This window comes from Bufo bufo, chromosome 5 (genome assembly GCF_905171765.1).
Source record: "Bufo bufo chromosome 5, aBufBuf1.1, whole genome shotgun sequence".
In the NCBI taxonomy this organism is placed as follows: Eukaryota; Metazoa; Chordata; class Amphibia; order Anura; family Bufonidae; genus Bufo; species Bufo bufo.
In genome coordinates, this window is record NC_053393.1 from 527,500,455 (window position 1) to 527,526,033 (window position 25,579).

The 25,579-nt window shown below is 45.0% G+C and overlaps 2 protein-coding genes across 4 annotated transcripts; one reads left to right on the forward strand and one right to left on the reverse strand.

Moving 5' to 3' along the window:
* Positions 1 to 2,190: 2,190 nt before the first annotated feature.
* Positions 2,191 to 15,494, forward strand: EFCAB1 (EF-hand calcium binding domain 1). 2 transcript variants are annotated; one of them, XM_040431189.1, is made up of 6 exons: positions 2,191 to 2,357; positions 7,579 to 7,734; positions 7,813 to 7,917; positions 9,184 to 9,335; positions 13,475 to 13,579; positions 15,158 to 15,494. In XM_040431189.1, the coding sequence occupies exons 1-6, from the start codon at positions 2,279 to 2,281 to the stop codon at positions 15,206 to 15,208; spliced, it is 648 nt and encodes a 215-aa protein (XP_040287123.1). In that variant the 5' UTR covers positions 2,191 to 2,278; the 3' UTR covers positions 15,209 to 15,494. The 2 variants fall into 2 exon arrangements, with proteins under 2 accessions (XP_040287123.1, XP_040287122.1); XM_040431188.1 differs by having other exon boundaries at positions 7,579 to 7,917.
* RBM48 (RNA binding motif protein 48) lies at positions 7,760 to 25,522 on the reverse strand. Of its 2 annotated transcripts, XM_040431186.1 has the most exons (6): positions 25,060 to 25,522; positions 23,985 to 24,175; positions 23,668 to 23,813; positions 19,660 to 20,147; positions 15,568 to 15,703; positions 7,760 to 7,898 (listed from the first exon to the last, which is right to left on the reverse strand). In XM_040431186.1, exons 1-5 carry the CDS (start codon positions 25,162 to 25,164, stop codon positions 15,614 to 15,616), a joined length of 1,020 nt encoding a protein of 339 aa, XP_040287120.1. In that variant the 5' UTR covers positions 25,165 to 25,522; the 3' UTR covers positions 7,760 to 7,898; positions 15,568 to 15,613. The 2 variants fall into 2 exon arrangements, with proteins under 2 accessions (XP_040287120.1, XP_040287121.1); XM_040431187.1 differs by lacking the exon at positions 7,760 to 7,898 and having other exon boundaries at positions 15,522 to 15,703.
* Between the last annotated feature and the right edge of the window lie 57 nt (positions 25,523 to 25,579).

Here is a 25,579-nt window from a genome sequence, read left to right on the forward strand (position 1 = left end):
CGCCGTACATTGTATAGTGGCTGTGCTTGGTACTGCAGCCCCGGTCCATACACTTGAATGGGACTGAGCTGCACAAAGGCCATGTGGCTAATGGACGTGATGTCTGCGCTCAACCAAAGAGTCCGTTCAGACATTGATCACCTAACCTGTGGTTCACACATTGTTGCTGAATGCATGCTGCGTTTTTTTGCAGATTTTACCCTCTGCGTTGCAAAGGGTGCAATCCACAGTGAACACCCGCAGTACATGGATATGCTGCGGATTTGTAACCCACGTGCTTCCTGGACGTGTTGTCCCGTGTGCAGGAATGGCGGTTCTTGACGTGCTCTCCTGCACAGAGGTGACTAAAAATGTGGAATAAAACTTCAGAGGAGTCTTCTAGATCTTCTCTTGTCGCCATCGTACCTCCCAAAACTGACCAATCAAGTAAGACTCAGACCTGGGATACCACGCTGTCCTGCCGGGGGCGGTCAACTCAGCATTTCTGTACTTACAACTGTGCTGACCCCTGGCAACGGAAAACATTGCCGCTCATGGAGGAGAGGTCAGTGTGCGATTGCGCTGTTTCATAATGTTATGAAGCTACCTGGCAGTCATCTTGGTAAGATGGACACTGGCTGTAGCAGGCAGCATTATGGGGGACACTAGCTGTAGCTGGCAGTGTTATGGGGGACACTGGCTGTAGCTGGCAGCATTATGGGGGACACTGGCTGTAGCAGGCAGCGTTATGGGGGACACTGGCTGTAGCAGGCAGCATTATGGGGGACACTGGCTGTAGCAGGCAGCATTATGGGGGACACTGGCTGTAGCAGGCAGCGTTATGGGGGACACTGGCTGTAGCAGGCAGCATTATGGGGGACACGGGCTGTAGCTGGCAGCGTTATGGGGGACACTGGCTGTAGCTGGCTGTGTTATGGGGGTCAATAGCTGTAGCAGGCAGCGTTATGGGGGACACTGGCTGTAGCTGGCAGTGTTATGGGGGACACTGGCTGTAGCTGGCAGTGTTATGGGGGACACTGGCTGTAGCTGGCAGCGTTATGGGGGACACTGGCTGTAGCTGGCAGCGTTATGGGGGACACTGGCTGTAGCAGGCAGCGTTATGGGGGACACTGGCTGTAGCTGGCAGCGTTATGGGGGTCAATAGCTGTAGCAGGCAGCGTTATGGGGGACACTGGCTGTAGCTGGCAGCGTTATGGGGGTCAATAGCTGTAGCTGGCAGTGTTATGGGGCCGGCGGGACACTGACTGTAGCAGGCAGCGTTATGGGGGTCACTAGCTGTAGCTGGCAGTGTTATGGGGGTCACTAGCTGTAGCTGGCGGTGTTATGTGGGACACTAGCATGTGTAGCTGGCGGTGTTATGGGGGTCACTAGCATGTGTAGCTGGTAGTGTTATGGGGGTCACTAGCATGTGTAGCTGGTAGTGTTATGGGGGTCACTAGCATGTGTAGCTGGTAGTGTTATGGGTGTCACTAGCATGTGTAGCTGGTAGTGTTATGGGGGTCACTAGCTGTAACTGGCGGTGTTATGTGGGACACTAGCATGTGTAGCTGGCGGTGTTATGGTGGACACTAGCTGTAACTGGCGGTACACTAGCTGTAACTGGCGGTGTTATGGGGGTCACTAGCTGTAGCTGGCAGTGTTATGGGGACACTAGCTGTAGCTGGCGGTGTTATGGTGGACACTAGCTGTAGCTGGCTGTGTTATGGTGGACACTAGCTGTAACTGGCGGTGTTATGGGGGTCACTAGCTGTAGCTGGCAGTGTTATGGGGACACTAGCTGTAGCTGGCGGTGTTATGGGGGTCACTAGCTGTAGCTGGCAGTGTTATGGTGGACACTAGCTGTAACTGGCGGTGTTATGGGGGTCACTAGCTGTAGCTGGCGGTGTTATGGGGGACACTAGCTGTAGCTGGCGGTGTTATGGGGGTCACTAGCTGTAGCTGGCGGTGTTATGGGGGGGGGGGGGGGGTCACTAGCTGTAGCTGGTCATTGATACATCCTCTCATTATAAACCCTATTGGTAGTATCTGTCCGTGCATACGGGTAGATTTGAATAATTCTGCAGCTGGCAAGAGCTTTATATATAGTCACGTGGTACCCATACTACAGCAGGAGCGACCAATGAGGTAAGCGGCTCAGGTGTGATGACGTTACCAAAACGCAGAAGCCGATTGGCTCGGGTTGTAACCATGGTTACGCTTGTTGTGGTGCGTGAAGTGTTGCTGAGGAGTCCCGAGTGATTGAAAGGACCACGGACTACAAGACCCAGCAGACCGCACCATGTCCCAGCAGGTGGCTGCCATGAACCGCAAGAACCTGCAGAAGCTGGCCGAGACGCTGAGCAAGAGCGCCCGACACTGTAGGTATTCCACGGTAGAAGTACTGTAGGGGAAAGGCACAAATGCTGAGAGTTGTAGTTCCTCAGCAGCAGGTATACTTTAGTAGATCTAGCATGCTGAGAGTTGTAGTTCATCAGGCCGGAGTGCCTTTCCAGTCCTGCTGTCTGTGGACCCCCACAGCTGAGGGTTCGCTGCAGTTGTGTTCATTGTATACAGTCCTGAGCTCGGTACAGGAGCAGCACAGCTCTCACAGGATTGAGTGGATACAACTGTAGCGAACTCTCAGCTTTGAGAAGTATAAGGGGTAGGTTCACAAAAAATCCACCTGATTTTGCCCAAAATGCCAGTGAATCTGCAGTAAAAACGGCCTGTGTGACGCGGATGTTGCGTAAACGCGTCCTTAAAGAAACGGAAACTGCGGCGGGTTACGGATTAGCCCCACTGAATGGGTATATTCACACAAGAGTGTTTTCCATACGGAAACAATCCTGATGCAGAATCTGCTTCAGGATTCCTGGTGGTTGTTTAGGACGCGGTTTTTATTGCAGTGCGTTTTTCACGTGTTTTCGATGCAGTTTTGACATGGGCGTTCATCCTGCCCCTATTGAAATAAACTGTGGATGAAGAATGGACACAGAACTTCTTCTCTTCACGGCAGAAAAAAAAGAAGTGAAATATGAATTAACTAGACGTTCTTCCATTTAACTCAGAGGAGACAAATTGTATTAATGGGGCATTTTTTGTGTGCGGAATCAGAGCCAGAATCCATGTTGAGTAAACTCCATGTGAACATGGCCCAAGGGGGCTAATCCATGAGCAGATCTGCCGCAGAAATCAGAAATATTCGTAGCCGGAGTACACCCGTAGGTCGGGATTAGCCGTCTGGATGTTAGGGAATTCTAGTTACAGGGCATCTGTCAGCAGTTTTGTACCTATGACACTGGCTGACCTGCTACATGTGCACTTGGCAGCTGAAGACATCTGTATTGGTCCCACATTCATATGTGCCCCCCGCATTGCTGAGAAAGATGATGTTTTATTATATGCAAATGAGCCTCTAGGAGCAACGGGGGCGTTACCGTTAGGGCTCATGTACACGAATGTATTTTTTGTCTGTGTCTGTTCTGTTTTTTTTTTTGCGTCCTGTATGCAGAAAAAAATACAGATGTAACATGACATCTGTGTGACGTCCATGTTTTTTTTGCAGATCGCAAAATACATACGGTCGTGTGCATGAGCCCTTAGACCTAAAGGCTCTGCTCTGCACCCCTTGCCCTTTGATTGACAGGACCAGACAGTGATGACTAGGGGATGAGCGAATCGATTTAGCATAAAACTTCCTTCTAATACTGTACAGAGCAGGAGCTCCGTACAGTATCAGAATGTATTGGCTCAGATGAGCTGAAGTTATTGCTTCGCAAACGCCTTGCGAGACTTCGCGCAATAACTTCATAAGTTAATTTGTACTGCAAAAGAATGGGAAATAACTTTGGCTCATCGGAGCCAATACATTCTAATACTGTACGGAGCTCCAGCTCCTGCTCCGTACAGTATTAGAACAAAGTTTTATGTCGAATCGACTTCGGATGTTTCATCCGAAGTCGATTCGCTCATCCCTACTGATGACATTTTCGTCAATCAAAGTGCACAGGGCTGAGCAGAGCCTCTAGGTGTAATGGTAACGCCCCCGTTGCTCCTAGAGGCTCATTTGCATATAATAAAACATCATTTTTCTCAGCAATGCGGGCACATATGAACATGGGACCAACACAGATGCCTTCAGCTGCCAAGCGCACATGTAACAGGTCAGCCAGTGTCATAGGGACAAAACTGCTGACAGACGCCCTTTAAAAGAAGGGGCATTCCAAGCTCAGGACCCTCATCTGGCAGTGAGAGCAGCTAAAAACATCCCTCTTGTGAAGGATCGGGGACATTACACTGACAGTCCATTGGTCTCAATGAACACTTAATGCCTGGTTCCCCCACAGGCTCCAGCTGGTCACTAGGGGTCCCAGCAGCGAAAGCCCCCCCCACGCAGTCAGTTTATAAATATGTTATGTTATGTTTATAAATATGTTCTAGGCAACCAAAATAATTTTTTGCTGTTTACCATTTATATTTGTGTTTTTTTTTTATACTTGCAAAAGTAAAACATTACAGTCGGTTACCTATTTTTTTTTTATGCATAATCTGCGCAGTCTCAGGTGGGGGGGGGGGGGGACCTATTGTGCTGAATTGTTTTGGTTGTGTTTTTTCATTTGTATATTACTGTTTACTTATATTTGTGTGCAGTATATATTACATCACATTCACCCTTTATATATTTATTTTATTTCGCTTTTTTCCATTGTAATGTAGCAGTAGGAGCCACCAGCTGAGAACTGGGGACAGATAATAGCAGAGCTGATTTGGGTGTGCTAAGATCCAGCAGCTCTGCTAGGCCAGACAGCACCCAGTCCATACTCATCATGTTTATCAGGTCCAGTTGCAGCAGCTGCATTTCTTCTTCCTCTGCCATCATTGACCACTGTGTACCCTGCAGAACAGAAGACAGACGCAGCGATAAACCTCTTCCGTCTTCTTCTTCTAAGGGCTGTTTCACAGGAGCGTGGGCAGTGCGGGAATCATGTTCCGCGTGTGAGCATGAGCCTGCGTTTTGGACTTGCAGGAGCGCACGGCATTATACAGATTTATAATGCTGTGTGTCTCTGCATGACCTTACTGCTACAGAATCATACTGACGTAAAGCTGTCACTATGATTCTGTAGAAGGAAGGCCAAGCAGAGACACACAGCATTATAAATCAGTGTAATGCCGTGCGCTCCTGCAAGATGAACAGCGTTCAGAATGGAGAATCACGCTCACACCTTGAACGCGATTCCCGCACTGCACACGCTCGTGTGAAACAGCCGTAAGGATCCTGCAGTGGACAGGGGTTGTTCCTCCAGTTAACTGCCGAACGAACAAGAACACTTTCCTGGCGCCCCCCTTTTCAGCTGCAGATCTGCCGATTCCTCAGCTCCTCTTCTCCCATCCAAGATGGCCGCACCGCTTCTCAGACTACCCGGCGTACACTGTGAATTTGGTAGTTTAGGACACTTCCTGCTGCTCTCGGATTTTGCAAGGGCAAGGCTTTGTCAGCAGGAAATGATGCACAGTGTTCACCTGGTAGTCTGAGTAGCAGTGCGGCCATCTTGGATGGGAGAAGAGGAGCTGAGGAATTGGCGGATCTGCAGCTGAAAAGATGGAAAGGAAGGCACCTGGTAAACGTTCTGTTCCCTTCCCAGTTAAAGGGGTTGTATAGTTTTCTGATACTGATGACGTATTCTAAGTATAGGTCAATATCAGGAGCCTGGAAACCCCTTTAACGTCACTTTTTTTTAACAGGCTTATCCCATGACTAATGTAAAAAACTAAAATCAGACATCATATAATACCGAATAATCTCTTTCTAACAAAGCTAGAACCAGCCCTGTACCTCACATGGATCCAGAGATCTCCCCATTCATTGCTCTGCTAGATTTATATCGAGCTGGCAGCTCAAGGGGAGTGTCTTTTCTGCTGCAGCTCAGGGGGCGTGTACATGCTCTTCCTATCACAGCTCAGGGGGCGTGTCCATGCGCTTCCTATCACAGCTCAGGGGGCGTGTCCATGCTCTACCTATCACAGCTCAGGGAGCGTGTCCATGCTCTTCCTATCACAGCTCAGGGGGCGTGTCCATGCGCTTCCTATCACAGCTCAGGGGGCGTGTCCATGTGCTTCCTATCACAGCTCAGGGGGCGTGTCCATGCTCTTCCTATCACAGCTCAGGGGGCGTGTCCATGCGCTTCCTATCACAGCTCAGGGGGCATGTCCATGCTCTTCCTATCACAGCTCAGGGGGCATGTCCATGCTCTTCCTATCACAGCTCAGGGGGCGTGTCCATGCGCTTCCTATCACAGCTCAGGGGGCGTGTTCATGTGCTTCCTATCACAGCTCAGGGGGCGTGTCCATGCTCTTCCTATCACAGCTCAGGGGGCGTGTTCATGTGCTTCCTATCACAGCTCAGGGGGCGTGTTCATGTGCTTCCTATCACAGCTCAGGGGGCGTGTCCATGCTCTTCCTATCACAGCTCAGGGGGGCGCATCCATGCGCTTCCTATCACAGCTCAGGGGGCGTGTCCATGCTCTTCCTATCACAGCTCAGGGGGCGTGTCCATGCTCTTCCTATCACAGCTCAGGGGGCATGTCCATGCTCTACCTATCACAGTTCAGAAGGCAGTTGAAGTATGAAACTGAGCATATGCGGGGGGGCGTGTCCATGCTCTTCCTATCACAGCTCAGGGGGCGTGTCCATGCGCTTCCTATCACAGCTCAGGGGGCATGTCCATGCTCTTCCTATCACAGCTCAGGGGGCATGTCCATGCTCTTCCTATCACAGCTCAGGGGGCGTGTCCATGCGCTTCCTATCACAGCTCAGGGGGCGTGTTCATGTGCTTCCTATCACAGCTCAGGGGGCGTGTCCATGCTCTTCCTATCACAGCTCAGGGGGGCGCATCCATGCGCTTCCTATCACAGCTCAGGGGGCGTGTCCATGCTCTTCCTATCACAGCTCAGGGGGCGTGTCCATGCGCTTCCTATCACAGCTCAGGGGGCGTGTTCATGTGCTTCCTATCACAGCTCAGGGGGCGTGTCCATGCTCTTCCTATCACAGCTCAGGGGGCGTGTTCATGTGCTTCCTATCACAGCTCAGGGGGCATGTCCATGCTCTTCCTATCACAGCTCAGGGGGCGTGTCCATGCGCTTCCTATCACAGCTCAGGGGGGCGCATCCATGCGCTTCCTATCACAGCTCAGGGGGCGTGTCCATGCACTTCCTATCACAGCTCAGGGGGGCGCATCCATGCGCTTCCTATCACAGCTCAGGGGGCGTGTCCATGCTCTACCTATCACAGTTCAGGAGGCATGTCCATGCTCTACCTATCACAGCTCAGGGGGCAGTTGAAGTATGAAACTGAGCATATGCGGCCATCTCAGTGAGCAGGTCAAAGAAATAAAAAATAATAAAAAACAGCAGGTGGCGCTGTACAGATACATTTTATTTAATAGCTCAGTTGCTGCTGTGCTACATTTTTAATGACATACAATTACAAACGTATTCACATCCAGGGGCTGGTATCAAAACTGTAGAATATTTTTCGTGGGACAACCCCTTTAAGCTTTATTTCTAAGTTTAATCAGGAGTTGTGATGCGATTCTTGCAGTCACTAAGCATGAAGTGGAATGTCTCATACGGCTGTACAACACGATAGTCGGGCGTCCTATAGATCCAAACACCAGAGGAGGCATCGACAGGAACACGTTCAGGAACATCCTGCATAACACCTTCACCATGACGGACGACATGATCATGGACAGGGGTGAGTGCGCCTCGGTCAGCAGCACTATGGGCACGCACGTGGCGCTCTGCATAGTAACCCCTGTGCTTCTATCACCAGTCTTCCGCGGATTCGACAAGGACAACGACAGCTACATCAGCGTGAGCGAGTGGATCGAAGGCTTGTCCGTATTTCTCCGTGGAACTCTGGATGAAAAGATTAAATGTAAGTGGCCGGTATAAAACTGTACGAGAATTTAAAGGGAATGTCTAAGATTAGAAAAAAGTTTTCCCGTTTCCCAGAAACAGCGCCACTCCTGTTTCATAGGTTGCGTCCGTTATGGCCGGTCTTCCTCATTCAGATAAGAAGGGCTGGGCTGCAATACCACACACGGCCCCGGGTAAGGGTGGCGCTGTTTCCAAAACACATCAGACCTTTTGTCTTATCACTGACATCCCCTTTAAAGGAGAACTTACCTGTTTTTCTAAGTTGCCATTAAAGGGATTGTCTGAAATTGGAGGAAAAAATCCCAGGCTTTTTCCTTTTCCAGAAACGGCATCCCTCGTATCGGTGGGCTGTGTCTGGTATTGCAGGCCAGCCCCATTCAAGTGAAGGGGTTAAGCTGCAATACAAGCCCTATGAAGCTGTCACCCAGCTTTCCTCATTGATTCACTGTACCCGTATTTAAAGGGGTGCTCCAGCCAAAAACATTTATCACCTATCCACTTGGATAGGTGATAAATATCAGGTTGGGGTCCAACAGACCTTCAGTCATTGATAGATTGAGGGACCCCAGTACATCACCTCCACCTCCAGGAACCCAACCGAGCATGACCGCTGCCACTCCAATCAAACTTTTTGGGACTGCGGGAAACAGCCATACTTGATCATAATGTAATTCCTGTGTGCTGTGCTTACGGTCAGTGAATGGAAACATTTTTGTGATATATACAGATCTGATACTTCAACACAGCTGGGGTTTTGCTACACTTGCATCCAGTCTAGACAATCCTGCAGCTGAGCAAGTTTTCCATTTCCCTTCAGCGTTCACCGATTTCATTCAGTGGACGTTAGCAGTCCTTCAAACATCCCCTCCATCTGTCAGATGACGTTGTTTGCTCGGGATGTACAGGAGCAGAAGCAGCGCCATCCGCAGCCTGTGTATGGTATTGCAGCTCAGCCCCGTATCCTTGAACACCAGACACACTGCAGAGTGAGAGCGGAGCCATTTCATTTCTGATCTCACAAACCCTTCTGTATAATCGTGTGCGCTCATCTCGCCTGAACATAGGGGGAGATTTATCAAACTGGTGTAAAGTAGAACTGGCTTAGTTGCCCATAACTACCAATCAGATTCCGCCTTTCATTTTCCAATAGAGCTGAGAAAAATGAAAGGTAGAATCTGATTGGTTGCTAGGGGCAAATAAGCCAGTTCTACTTTACAACAGTTTGATAAATTCTCCCCCCCCCCCCCATTATTTTTTGCTGCAGATTGCTTCGAGGTCTATGATCTGAACAGCGACGGCTTCATCTCCAGAGAAGAGATGTTCCACATGTTGAAGAACAGTCTACTCAAGCAGCCGACAGAGGAAGACCCAGATGAGGGCATAAAGGACCTGGTAGAAATTACACTGAAGAAGATGGTATGGAAGTTTTATATGCTTCAGTCTTGATTACAGTTCTGCCTGTCTATCTTTACTAACCTGGGAATTACAGTCAGGTCCATAAATATTGGGACATGGACACAATTCTAACATTTCTGGCTCTATACATCACCACAATGGATTTGAAATGAAACGAACAAGATGTGCTTTACCTGCAGACTGTCAGCTGTAATTTGAGGGTATTTACATCCAAATCAGGTGAACGGTGCAGGAATTACAACAGTTTGCATATGTGCCTCCCACTTGTTAAGGAACCAAAAGTAATGGGACAATTGTCTTCTCAGCTGTTCCATGGCCAGGTGTGTGTGTTATTCCCTCATTATCCCAATTACAAATAAAAGGTCCAGAGGTCATTTCCAGTGTGCAATTTGCCTTTGGAATCTGTTGCTGTCAACTCTCAAGATGAGATCCAAAGAGCTGTCACTATCAGTGAAGCAAGCCATCATTAGGCTGAAAAAACACAACAAACCCATCAGAGAGATAGCAAAAACATTAGGCGCGGCCAAAACAACTGTTTGTAACATTCTTAAAAAGAAGGAACGCACCGGTGAGCTCAGCAACACCAAAAGACCCGGAACATCACGGAAAACAACTGTGGTAGATGACCGAAGAATTCTTTCACTGGTGAAGAAAACACCCTTCACAACAGTTGACCAGGTCAAGAACACTCTCCAGGAGGTAGGTGTATGTGTGTCAAAGTCAACAATCAAGAGAAGACTTCACCAGAGTAAATACAGAGGGTTCACCACAAGATGTAAACCATTGGTGAGCCTCAAAAACAGGAAGGCCAGATTAGAGTTTGCCAAACGACATCTAAAAAAGCCTTCACAGTTCTGGAACAACATCCTATGGACAGATGAGACCAAGATCAACTTGTAACAGAGTGATGGGAAGAGAAGAGTATGGAGAAGGAAAGGAACTGCTCATGATCCTAAGCATACCACCTCATCAGTGAAGCATGGTGGTGGTAGTGTCATGGCGTGGGCTTGTATGGCTGCCAGTGGAACTGGTTCTCTTGTATTTATTGATGATGTGACTGCTGACAAAAGCAGCAGGATGAATTCTGAAGTGTTTCGGGCAATATTATCTGCTCATATTCAGCCAAATGCTTCAGAACTCATTGGATGGCGCTTCACAGTGCAGATGGACAATGACCCAAAGCATACTGCAAAAGCAACCAAAGAGTTTTTTAAGGGAAAGAAGTGGAATGTTATGCAATGGCCAAGTCAATCACCGGACCTGAATCCTATTGAGCATGCATGTCACTTGCTGAAGACAAAACTGAAGGGAAAATGCCCCAAGAACAAGCAGGAACTGAAGACAGTGGCAGTAGAGGCCTGGCAGAGCATCACCAGGGATGAAACCCAGCGTCTGGTGATGTCTATGCGTTCCAGACTTCAGGCTGTAATTGACTGCGAAGGATTTGCAACCAAGTATTAAAAAGTGAAAGTTTGATTTATGATTATTATTCTGTCCCATTACTTTTGCTCCCTTAACAAGTGGGAGGCACATATGCAAACTGTTGTAATTCCTGCACCGTTCACCTGATTTGGATGTAAATTCCCTCAAATTAAAGCTGACAGTCTGCAGGTAAAGCACATCTTGTTCGTTTCATTTCAAATCCATTGTGGTGGTGTATAGAGCCACAAATGTTAGAATTGTGTCGATGTCCCAATATTTATGGACCTGACTGTATTTACAATGGCTGCCAGTAACCTGTCCTAGATATGAGCAGGACTGTTGCCTTCAATTGCAAAGATGCCTAGGGGAGTGGGCTCTTGCTACACTGCCCTATAACAGTTGGTAATGATGCGATCGTGCCCACGATATGCCATCATGGCTGAGCTGCCTGCCAGGAACACTCACCAATATATAGTGTAAACATAAAAAGTATGTGTTATGCCTCTAGGATCGTGTAGAAATATAGCAGCAGGGTCTGTAGATGAGAAGGGTCAAATATAGTGTAAACTGTTAAGAACAGGGCACATTTTTGTCTTTGCGTTTTCATTTTTCCTTTGTGCCTTCAAAGAGCCATAACATTTTACATTTTCCGTTCACATAGGCATATGAGGACTAGTTGCAGGATAAGTTGTATTTTTTTTACTGGAACAATTTAATTTACCATAGCTTGTATTGGAAAACGGGGAAAAAATAATTTGTGGGGTGAAACAACCTGGTACAATTACAGTTCCTATTATGTTTTATTACTTTAAAATAAAAATAAAAATGAAAAGTAAAAATCTTTCTGCCATAACTTTTTTTATTCTTCAATCTACAGAGCTTTGTGAGGTCTCACTTTTAATGGGGCAAGCTGTAGTTCATGCAGGTACCATTTTGAGGTACTTAGGACTATGGCAACATGACCAAAAACAGCAAATTGGTTATTTAATTTTTTTACGGTATGGAGTTCACTGCGCATGATAAATATTTGTATTTTAATAGTTTGAACATTTTTCAACACAGCGATTCCTAATTATATATATATATATATATAAAATTGGGAATTTGAATTAATACTTCTGTTTTTTTTATTTATTTTTAAATACTTTTTTCACTGTGACTTTTTTTGTCACATTAGGGGACTTGAATAAGCAATCTTCTGATCGGTAATACCTTAGGCTGCAATAGAATTCTATTGCAGTTTGTGGGATTTTTACAAGCTGCCTGTCAGACCAGGCCATGGGCACGGCTTTTCAGGCAGCTCATGATGACAGCACTGGGAGCTTTCACAAGGCCCCAGGCTGCCATAGTAATAAATTAGAGCTCTGCAGAGCACCCTCCCTCGGTATAACGCTACAGATGCCGTGCTTGCTATTGACAGTGTGGTTACATGACCAGGATCAGAGTCATCTCCGTTCCCAGTCACTGCTGGCAGGTGTCCGCTCTATAATGCAGCGAGCTCAGCACATGAACCTGCTCCATACAACCCCTTAATGCAAATCACATACCCCTCAACTTTCCTACTTTTGCTAAATCCATTGTGCTATTAAAAGGGTTGACTCTTCAGAATATGGCCCCAGCTGCTCAGCCAAAATCTCAATCCTAGCAAAGTTAAACGGGTGGCCGGGAGCGCGCATAGGCTAGTGCTTTTTCCTATACTGTGCAAGCACGACCACCATTGATCGATTGCAGGGTGGTCGTAACTAGGGATGAGCAAATAGACTCCAGATGAAAACATCCAAAGTCGATTTGCCTAATACTTTGTTTGAATACTGTACGGAAAGAGCGCTCTGTACAGTATTAGAATGTATTGGCTCTGATGAGCCGAAGTTATCACTTCGCATAATAACTTCATAAATTAATTACTACTGTCAAAAGAATTTCCCGAACTCTGGTTCGGTTCCAAGGTACCACTTGGAACAGAAACTGAGTTCAGGAAATTGTTTTTTACAGTAGTAATTCATTTATGAAGTTATTATGCGAAGTTTCGCGAGACTTCGCAAAGTAATAACTTCGGAGCCAATACATTCTAATACTGTACGGAGCTTCTGCTCCATACAGTATTCAAACAAAGTATTATGCAAATCGACTTCAGATGTTTCATCTGAAGTCGATTCGCTCATCCCTTGTCGTAACCATGGAAACGAGCCGTGTATAATGTGATGAAAAAATGAATCCAGCCAGCAAAGGAGGCAATATGGACAATCACAATACATTAGTAAGTGCCTTGTATTACCGTAACTTTCTCTACATGATAAATGCCACTTGCTGAAGGGACACAATCCCTTTAAATTTTGCCATGGGAAGCTGCAGATAGACAGCAGTGGAAATATAGTATTACATGGCACCATTCAGATGACTGTACATCCATGTAGCACAAAGATGGCTCAAATCTGTCAGTGTGATGGTAGGAGATTTCTGTTGAGGCTCACACAGGCAGATCGCTTCTATCAGCTCTTTATGCCCGAATGGGTAGTCTTCACTTGTACGATTTTGTATCGTGAATTTCTTTAGGATTGTTGGGGGTTCTGTATTTCTGGCCCTCCACCGACCACTGATGGCCGTGCAGTGGGAATGTGTGTGAACATAGAGCACGGAATTCCAGCCCTGGAGCATTTCTCATGTTCTGACCATGTAGTCAAGTACATAACACGCGTGTGCTCTGCTTTCCTCCACAGGATCATGACCATGACAGCAAGCTGTCCTTTTTGGATTTTGAGAAAGCGGTCAGAGAAGAAAACCTCTTACTGGAGGCATTTGGCCCTTGTTTGCCAGACAGTAAGGTGAGAAGGTGCACGATATGTTTTCAGCTAGACTCCAGCCCCATGCACCTGAGCGTATGATCGTAATGTTTTATACATTGGGGGACAGTTTTCTAAAACTTGCGCAATAGAAAAGCATGGTACATTGTAGGGCTGGGCAATTTTGCCCCCCTCAAAAAATAGATTTTTTTTTTTTTTGATAATTATGACCTATCCTCCAGCGCACCCGCCGATCAGCCGTTTCAGGGAGCCACTGTGCCTACCGAAGCTTTGGTGAGAGCAGCCGCCTTCCAAGGACAGCGCCGTACATTGTATAGTGGCTGTGTTTGGTATTGCAGCTGAGCCCGGCCATGTGACCAATGTACGGTGATGTCACATGGCCTAAGAAGAGGACGTGCCGCTCACGGAGCACCAGACTAACAGCGGATCGGTGGGGGTTTCGGTTGTTGTAACCCCCACCGATCTAATAATAATGACCTATCTAGAGGATAGGTCATCTATAGTAATACTCAGATAACCCCTTTAAGTACGACTATCGCTGTAACCCTATGAGGGCTTGTTTTTTTGAGGAGCAAATTGCATTTTTTAGGGAACATATAACATATATTGATTATAGTGGAGTAACAAGTTTAGGGGGCACACCAAATAATATACGGAGTGCAGGGGGCGGTGAAAACAAGCATGAGACAATAAAATCTAACCCAAGAGAGGGTCATGAGAACCACCCCATAAATGCACATCCGACAATAGGTCAGTATCAAAAATATATAAAGTTTATAAGACACACCAACAGACACATTAAAAAATTGTATACAATTAGAACAAAGTGCGGTATGCAGTCAATATTATATAACCAGCACAAACAGGTCCACTGAGTTGCCCCACCATAGGCACATACAATAAAAACCAGCGTATAACAATATCAATGTGGAACATAAGGAAAATGTAACATAAGGTTAGACCTCTGAAAATACAAACAGACCTGAATAGGGTCAAAATGAAAGAGCCAAACCTACATGAGCAGCTGGTACAGTGGACCTGGAAAAGTGAGAAAGCACCCAACGCGCATCGCCGGAGCAATTCGGCTTCCGGCGATGCGCGTTGGGTGCTTTCTCACTTTTCCAGGTCCACTGTACCAGCTGCTCATGTAGGTTTGGCTCTTTCATTTTGACCCTATTCAGGTCTGTTTGTATTTTCAGAGGTCTAACCTTATGTTACATTTTCCTTATGTTCCACATTGATATTGTTATACGCTGGTTTTTATTGTATGTGCCTATGGTGGGGCAACTCAGTGGACCTGTTTGTGCTGGTTATATAATATTGACTGCATACCGCACTTTGTTCTAATTGTATACAGTTTTTTAATGTGTCTGTTGGTGTGTCTAATAAACTTTATATATTTTTGATACTGACCTATTGTCGGATGTGCATTTATGGGGTGGTTCTCATGACCCTCTCTTGGGTTAGATTTTATTGTCTCATATATTGATTATCATCACTTAGATAACCCTTTAATCCTCTGCAATAATCTGGTGTTTGCAGGTTAGTATGCAGATTGTTGCCATACTGTAAGTAATAACCTGTATTTTCTTTTCGCAGAGCATCATGGCATTCGAAAGTCAAGCATTTTCAGACCCCAATGACCTATAGGCATGAACATTGCACAGGCAGGAGAGGGATTTGGATTTGCTTCAAGACTAAAGCAAGAAACAGGATTTTAATGAGAATATAATCTGCAAAATCGGGGAGAGTGGGGGTTCCCAGTCTGCATAATACGACAGAGCGAGTACTACAGTATATATACCCCACTATAGCTTTTCTGCTGACATCAGCTACACAAGGCTGGGTATAAAGGTCTACACCGGACTCTGTGGTTGAAAGGACCAACCAGTCCATGTTCATGTCTGTGGCTGGTGACACTGAACCCTGCACAACATGAATACAACAACCCAGGCACCACATGTCCTATAATCTACCATAAAATGATTTATTCTTGACTGTTCGCTTACTCAAATATACAAAAGTTTTTTTCCCCCACGTTCTCCCCTCCAAGGGTCATATTCTTCTTCTCTGTTTTACTGGAGGTGCAGATTGAGTGTCCACAGACTTGTCCTCTGGTGCGGTTAGTGGAGAGAATTTAGAAACCTGTAGATAAAAATATAAATAAAATCAATTACAGGTCCTTCTCAAAAAATTAGCATATTGTGATAAAGTTCATTATTTTCTGTAATGTACTGCTAAACATTAGACTTTCATATATTTTAGATTCATTACACACAACTGAAGTAGTTCAAGCCTTTTCTTGTTTTAATATTGATGATTTTGGCATACAGCTCATGAAAACCCAAAATTCCTATCTCAAAAAATTAGCATATCATGAAAAGGTTCTCTAAACGAGCTATTAACCTAATCATCTGAATCAACTAATTAACTCTAAACACCTGCAAAAGATTCCTGAGGCTTTTAAAAACTCCCAGCCTGTTCATTACTCAAAACCACAATCATGGGTTAAGACTGCCGACCTGACTGCTGTCCAGAAGGCCATCATTGACACCCTCAAGCAAAGAGGGTAAGACACAGAAAGAAATTTCTGAACGAATAGGCTGTTCCAGAGTGCTGTATCAAGGCACCTCAGTGGGAAGTCTGTGGGAAGAAAAAGTGTGGCAGAAACGCTGCCACAACGAGAAGAGGTGACGGACCCTGAGGAAGATTGTGGAGAAGGACCGATTCCAGACCTTGGGGGACCTGAGGAAGCAGTGGACTGAGTCTGGAGGAAGACTGGGGAGAGGGAAATGCCAAAATGCCTGAAGTCCAGTGTCAAGTACCCACAGTCAGTAATGGTCTGGGGTGCCATGTCAGCTGCTGGTGTTGGTCCACTGTGTTTTATCAAGGGCAGGGACAATGCAGCTAGCTATCAGGAGATTTTGGAGCACTTCATGCTTCCATCTGCTGAAAAGCTTTATGGAGATAAAGAATTCATTTTTCAGCACGACCTGGCACCTGCTCACAGTGCCAAAACCACTGGTAAATGGTTTACTGACCATGGTATTACTGTGCTCAATTGGCCTGCCAACTCTCCTGACCTGAACCCCATAGAGAATCTGTGGGATATTGGGAAGAGAAAGTTGAGAGACGCAAGACCCAACACTCTGGATGAGCTTAAGGCCGCTATCGAAGCATCCTGGGCCTCCATAACACCTCAGCAGTGCCACAGGCTGATTGCCTCCATGCCACGCCGCATTGAAGCAGTTATTAAAACAAGAAAAGGCTTGAACTACTTCAGTTGTGTGTAATGAATCTAAAATATATGAAAGTCTAATGTTTATCAGTACATTACAGAAAATAATGAACTTTATCATCACAATATGCTAATTTTTTTAGAAGGACCTGTATCTATACAAAATCCACTGGTACGGGGCGTTTCCAATCATAGGTGATAAATTTACGATCACTTAGGGTCAAATGGCTGAGCCCCCCCACCAATCACTAAAAATTGCATTTTTGTACATACCGTAAAATCCACTTTCTACGATATAAAAAAAAAAAAAAAGAGGGTACATGCTCCATTGCATGACAGATGTGCACACACCCTTCTTAGCTACTACTGGCAACACTGATTAGCGATAATTATATTAGGCTACTTTAACACTGGCGTTTTGGTTTCCGTTTGCGAGATCCGTTTAAGGGCTCTCACAAGCGGTCCAAAACGGATCAGTTTGGCCCTAATGCATTCTGAATGGAAAAGGATCAGCTCAAAATTCATCAGTTTGCCTTCGTTCCGCTCTGGAGGCAGCACCACTTGCAGCGTTTTGGTGTCCGCCTGACGATGCGGAGGCAAACAGATCCGTCCTGACACACAATATAAGTAGTGTTGAACGAACTTCTGTTTTAAGTTCAGCGTCTAAAGTTCAGCTTCCGGTTAGCGGAGAATCCCGATATGGATTCCGAATTCCGTTGTGGTCCGTGGTAGCGGAATCAATAATGGCCGATTATTGATTCCGCTACCACGGACCACAACGGAATTCGGAATCCATATCGGGATTCTACGCTAACCGGAAGCCGAACTTTAGACGCTGAACTTAAAACAGAAGTTCGCTCAACACTAAATATAAGTCAATGGGGACGGATCCGTTTTCACTGACACAATATGGCACAATAGAAAACGGATCCGTCCCCCATTGACTTTCAATGGTGTTCAAGACGGATCCGTTTTGGCAATGTTAAAGAGAATACAAACGGATCCGTTCTGAACAGATGAATGCGGTTGTGTTATCGGTGCGGATCCGTCTGTGCAGATCCATGACGGATCCGCACCAAACGCGAGTGTGAAAGTAGCCTTAGTTATGGTTTGCTAATGATCGTATTAGGATTTGACAGAGACCTTCCAGAACAGATTCCTAAAACCGCCTTTAGACTTAAAGGAAACCTGTGCATAGTTTTGTGCATAGAGCTGGGGACATGGGCTGCTAGATGGCCGCTAGCACATCTGCAATACCCAGTCCCCATAGCTCTGTGTGCTTTTATTGTGTTAAAAAACCGTTTTGATCCATATGCAAATGAACCTGATATGTGTCCGGAGATGAGTCCAGCGGAAAGGAGCCCAGCACCGCCCCGCGTCCTCCGAATCCCTTCCTTGCTGGCTGACGTCACAGAGCTGGAGCGCCGAAATCTCGCGATGCGCGAGCTAGCGCATGCGCAGTGTCGGCATCATGTTCATTCCCTGTGCTGGCATCAGCACAGGGAACGAACTACGCATGCGCTAGCTCGCGCATCGCGAGATTTCGGCGCTCCAGCTCTGTGACGTCAGCCAGCAAAGAGGAGATTCGGAGGACGCGGGGCGGTGCTGGGCTCCTTTCCGCTGGACTCATCTCCGGACACATATCAGGTTCATTTGCATATGGATCCAAACGGTTTTTTAACACAATAAAAGCACACAGAGCTATGGGGACTGGGTATTGCAGATGTGCTAGCGGCCATCTAGCAGCCCATGTCCCCAGCTCTTTGCACAAAATCATGGTGACAGGCTCCCTTTAAGACTTGAGATAAACGCCGAGATCTGAAGGCCTTAAGCCTGAGACTGTACTGCTGGAGAGATTCCGAAGACAACATATGACTGGGGGACATTTATAAACTATTGTGGCGTTAAAATGTCACACACTATGGCGTACCCCATATTTGCATCATAATTTGCAATTTTCTAAAGTGGAGAAAAAGGTGCTCAGCGGGAGGTTTGGGGCTCAGTGCAGCATTCTGGATTTACTATAACTTGTGCCAGAAACTGGTGTAAGTTACTGCACCAATAGATTTGAGTCTCTGGTGCAGAGAGTGAAAGAGATGCACCTCTTACTATAATATATTAGGCACATCTGTCTCCAGCGCACAGATCAAGAGTGGCCTACGGGAACGCCAGTCTTGATCCAATTCACCATCTTCACCAATATCTACATCCAATCTGGCTCAAGAGGCAAAAAAGTGTGTATGAAATACTGTATTTTTCATAAGTAGCACCCCCCCCCCCCCCAAAGTGGTGGGAAAAGAAAATGACAGTGCGTCTTATAAAGCGAATACTAAGCGCCCATTAGTGCAGTAGGACCAGGGAGCAGTGAGTGTAGCGTTCTTGGCTTTACTCACCACTCCCTGGTCTTCTCCAGGCGCTCAAAGAGTACAGCGTCAGGATGTAGTGCGCACTATGTGTGATGTCAGGTCACCGTGGAAGAGTGGTCTCTCGTGTGGTGGTAAGTTGTATTATTTTTTGGTCTGATCTGAGGTCCGATGAAGATTAGAGGTCTGATAAAATCAGAAATTAAATAAAGGGCTTAAACTAAGTTAGCAAAATATGCTAGGCTTTCTTCCAAAAACAGTGCCACGCCAGACCATAGGTTGTCTCTGGTATTGCAGCCCAGCTCTATTTACTTCAGTGGAGCGGAGCTTCAATGCCACACATAATCCATGGACAGGTGTGGCGCTGTTACTGGTAGAAAGCAGCCATGTTTTTTTTTTATCTTGTAATAATCCCTTTCAGTACCTAATGAATATCTCTGGCATTTCCTTATAACACACATGATCACATGCTCAGTCCAGGAACGCCTGTAGGTACGCACCTGGTTTAGTTTTCCTCTTATTAATTTAGCAGATGTGTTCAGAGAATCATCCTCCAGGTCTAATTTTGGCAGTTCAGGCAATTTTGGTCCTATTACAACCTCTGGAGAGTCGGCTAGAGATAGTGAAAGTGCCAGGCTTGCCTCCCGTCTCTTTTGTCTCTCTTGCAGCTGCGTAGTCCTTGGCATAAACCTGGTCGGGTTACTCCTCAAAATGTTGTGCGCTGGACTGCCTGTTCTCTCTGGTCCGCTGCAGGGTGGGGGGTGCACACTGCCCCCGGAAGGCAGGTTTCTGGAATAAGAGCTTGAGGGAGAAGTCGATCTGTATTCCTGGTAAGGTTCAGGGGGCATGGACGGCAGCATGGGTGAAAAGTCATCAGGCTGCGGAGAGGGGCCCCATGTGGAAGTGCCCGCAGAGCTCGATTCCACAGATGCAGACAATAAATGGGACTTCTCAGGCACGACCTTTCTCCGTTCTGCACTTTGACCGTCTTTAATAAAAATATGTGCATGTTAGGGTCTAGAGATGTCACAGCGCAACATACAACTAACATGGGAGACAAGTAATGTTTGTCCTTAACAATTCTCATACTGGAATAGGTAAGAATATAACTACTATAATACTGCCTCCTATGTACAAGAATATAACTACTATAATACTGCTCCTATGTACAAGAATATAACTACTATAATACTGCTCCTATGTACAAGAATATAACTACTATAATACTGCTCCTATGTACAAGAATAACTACTATAATACTGCTCCTATGTACAAGAATATAACTACTATAATACTGCTCCTATGTACAAGAATATAACTGCTATAATACTGCTCTCATGTACAAGAATATAACTGCTATAATACTGCTCCTATGTACAAGAATATAACTACTATAATACTGCCTCCTATGTACAAGAATATAACTACTATAATACTGCCCCTATGTACAAGAATATAACTACTATAATACTGCTCCTATATACAAGAATATAACTACTATAATACTGCCTCCTATGTACAAGAATATAACTACTATAATACTGCTCCTAAGTATAAGAATATGACTACTGTAATACTGCTCCTATGTACAAGAATATAACTACTATAATACTGCTCCTATGTAAAAGAATATAACTACTATAATACTGCTCCTATGTACAAGAATATAACTACTATAATACTGCCTCCTATGTACAAGAATATAACTACTATAATACTGCTCCTATGTACAAGATACACACTACTATAATACTGCTCTATGACAAGAATATAACTACTATAATACTGCTCCTATGTACAAGAATATAACTACTATAAATACTGCTCCTATGTACAAGAATATAACTACTATAATACTGCTCCTATGTACAAGAATACAACTACTATAATACTGCTCCTATGTACCAGAATATAACTACTATAATACTGCTCCTATGTACAAGAATATAACTACTATAATACTGCTCCTATGTACAAGAATATAACTACTATAATACTGCTCCTATGTACAAGAATATAACTTCTATAATACTGCTCCTATGTACAAGAATATAACTATAATACTGCCTCCTATGTACAAGAATATAACTCCTATGATACTGCCTCCTATGTACAAGAATATAACTACTATAATACTGCCTCCTATGTACAAGAATATAACTACTATAATACTGCTGCTATGTAAAAGAATATAACTACTATAATACTGCTCCTATATACAAGAATATAACTACTATAATACTGCCTCCTATGTACAAGAATATAACTACTATAATACTGCCTCCTATGTACAAGAATATAACTACTATAATACTGCTGCTATGTACAAGAATATAACTACTATAATACTGCTCCTATGTACAAGAATATAACTACTATAATACTGCCTCCTATGTAAAAGAATATAACTACTATAATACTGCTCCTATGTACAAGAATATAACTACTATAATACTGCCTCCTATGTAAAAGAATATAACTACTATAATACTGCTCCTATGTACAGGAATATAACTACTATAATACTGCCTCCTATGTACAAGAATATAACTACTATAATACTGCCTCCTATGTACAAGAATATTACTACTATAATACTGCTGCTATGTACAAGAATATAACTACTATAATACTGCCTCCTATGTACAAGAATATAACTTGCAGAATTATTAGGCAAATGAGTATTTTGACCACATCATCCTCTTTATGCATGTTGTCTTACTCCAAGCTGTATAGGCTCGAAAGCCTACTACCAATTAAGCATATTAGGTGATGTGCATCTCTGTAATGAGAAGGGGTGTGGTCTAATGACATCAACACCCTATATTAGGTGTGCATAATTATTAGACAACTTCCTTTCCTTTGGTAAAATGGGTCAAAAGAAGGACTTGACAGGCTCAGAAAAGTCAAAAATAGTGAGATATCTTGCAGAGGGATGCAGCACTCTCTAAATTGCAAAGCTTCTGAAGCGTGATCATCGAACAATCAAGCGTTTCATTCAAAATAGTCAACAGGGTCGCAAGAAGCGTGTGGAAAAACCAAGGCGCAAATAACTGCCCATGAACTGAGAAAAGTCAAGCGTGCAGCTGCCAAGATGCCACTTGCCACCAGTTTGGCCATATTTCAGAGCTGCAACATCACTGGAGTGCCCAAAAGCACAAGGTGTGCAATACTCAGAGACATGGCCAAGGTAAGAAAGGCTGAAAGACGACCACCACTGAACAAGACACACAAGCTGAAACGTCAAGATGGGCCAAGAAATATCTCAAGACTGATTTTTCTAAGGTTTTATGACTGATGAAATGAGAGTGAGTCTTGATGGGCCCGTGGCTGGATTGGTAAAGGGCAGAGAGCTCCAGTCCGACTCAGACGCCAGCAAGGTGGAGGTGGAGTACTGGTTTGGCTGGTATCATCAAAGATGAGCTTGTGGGGCCTTTTCGGGGTTGAGGATGGAGTCAAGCTCAACTCCCAGTCCTACTCCCAGTTTCTGGAAGACACCTTCTTCAAGCAGTGGTACAGGAAGAAGTCTGCATCCTTCAAGAAAAACATGATTTTCATGCAGGACAATGCTCCATCACACGCGTCCAAGTACTCCACAGCGTGGCTGGCAAGAAAGGGTATAAAAGAAGAAATCTAATGACATGGCCTCCTTGTTCACCTGATCTGAACCCCATTGAGAACCTGTGGTCCATCATCAAATGTGAGATTTACAAGGAGGGAAAACAGTACACCTCTCTGAACAGTGTCTGGAGGCTGTGGTTGCTGCTGCACGCAATGTTGATGGTGAACAGATCAAAACACTGACAGAATCCATGGATGGCAGGCTTTTGAGTGTCCTTGCAAAGAAAGGTGGCTATATTGGTCACTGATTTGTTTTTGTTTTGTTTTTGAATGTCAGAAATGTATATTTGTGAATGTTGAGATGTTATATTGGTTTCACTGGTAAAAATAAATAATTGAAATGGGTATATATTTGTTTTTTGTTAAGTTGCCTAATAATTATGCACAGTAATAGTCACCTGCACACACAGATATCCCCCTAAAATAGCTAAAACTAAAAACAAACTAAAAACTACTTCCAAAAATATTCAGCTTTGATATTAATGAGTTTTTTGGGTTCATTGAGAACATGGTTGTTGTTCAATAATAAGATTAATCCTCAAAAATACAACTTGCCTAATAATTCTGCACTCCCTGTATGTACAAGAATATAACTACTATAATACTGCTGTTATGTACACGAATACAACTACAATACAAGTCCTTTATGCTTATACGTTAAAGGGATTGTTTGGAATGTTCTAAAATGTGGCCCCGTCCTGCAGCGATGCATCATGTACATCTTTTACATGACCGATGCAGCCAGGACAGGAGTAGAAGTGCTGTAGCGGTATGGGACTGAATGGGTCAGTATACGTTATTCCTGTATTTTATATCACTGCCTACCGTTTTTCTCAGGTTTTTTTAATTCCAGGACAACCTCCTCAATAAGCTAGGACAGGACTGACCTCTATCAGCCGTTGCTCGCGCCACATACCGCCTTCTGTCTTGAAGTTTTTCTCTGGTCTCTTGTACGCTCTCGAACTCTGGGGCATAGCAAACATGAAGGACACCTCCGAAGAAACTGCATTCATCTAATTTCCGTTTTGCGACTCTGCCAAGTAAGGAGAGAAATAACAAGGAAATAATATACAAAGGGATCAGAGGGACATACAGCAGACGAGGAGGAGGAAGGACCTCCGCTGCTCACAGCGCTCTGTAGAGAGGAGTTCTCTACCAGGGACATGGATCACACGATCCCAAGCGCAGCCGCTGTGAATCTCACCGTGCGCTCTGCACCCTCTGGAATTTGATGAGATAGACCTCTGTGAACTGCTCGGCCGGGTACTCATCCAGGGGATTGTATTCTTCTATTGCTCCATAGAGAGCAAAATGCTCAATCAGTTCCTTCATAACCCCGATGGCCGGGACCCCCTGCACCAGCAAGTACCGAGACTCCAGATTAATGGTGTAAACCTAAAGACAAGAGGTCACAGCAAGTTACTAAACACTGGTCCATGCGCTGCAGCACCTAACCCAATAGTCACCATCTCACCGTCTATATAATTACAGAACAATCTTCTTATAAATTCATTTGGGTGCATACTTTATTTATCTTTACTGATCCTATATTATACTCCAGAGCTGTACTCACTATTCTGCTGGTGGAGTCACTGTGTACATACATTACTTATCCTGTACTGATCCTGAGTTACATCCTGTATTATACTCCAGAGCTGCACTCACTATTCTGCTGGGGCAGTCACTGTGTACATACATTACATTACTTATCCTGTACTGATCCTGAGTTACATCCTGTATTATACTGCAGAGCTGCACTCACTATTCTGCTGGTGCAGTCACTGTGTACAGACATTACATCACTTATCCTGTACTGATCCTGAGTTACATCCTGCATTATACTCCAGAGCTGCACTCACTATTCTGCTGGTGGAGTCACTGTGTACATACATTACATTACTTATCCTGTACTGATCCCGAGTTACATCCTGCTTCGTTGTCAAGCTGTAATTGATGACAAGGCCACATGACAAGTTACTGAGACACTGACATTTTTGTGGCGGTATACCCAGCACTGGGGTCGGAGATGAGGAAATCACCATGGCTGCTTCTACTTAAATGCCCGACTTTCATCATATAATATCACTGGAGCCGAAACTTTTTATATTTTCCATAAATTTCACCTGAAAGTCAAATATCCCTAACTTATTGTATGTCACTGACTCACACAACGTCCAACTATATGACTGCCAGGACTACAAGTCTCATCCTGTCCCACATGCTGGGGATTGTATTTCCACCAGTGGCAGAGTTAGCGCTCTCATAATAACTCCACGCACTTTGACTGCTCTCGGCTTCCGTCCATCGCGGTACTTGGCCCGTGAGGCGCAGATCTTCCGCTGCTCGTGGTGTGGATGCACCTCTAGTTGAGAACGAGGATCCATCGCTTTTCAGACGACTCGAGGCCGTTTTCCCTACTACTACTACATCCGACTACCGGCACATAGGACAGCATCGCTGTGGCGTCTGCGAGGAACCATTTTACCGAAGCTAATTTGCTTAGGTGGTAAAACTATCAGCCTTCGGAAAGATGGCCGCCGTGGTGTTTGGAGGCGGGGACATCTCCTGTCACATGCGAGTCACTCTCTAGGAACCCGGATATAGGAACTACGAATTTGATTGGACAGGAAGGAACCACCATTCAGAACATCGCGGGGGGAGCCAGTTTTCGTTGTAACTGATTTAAATAAAGTAGTATTTCACGACAAGGCGATATTTTGTCTCATTCCCTTATTAAAAATAAAGTGAATTGAGGCTGACGTCAGCCGGGATTTGCTGTTAGAACCCGTGACTGACACC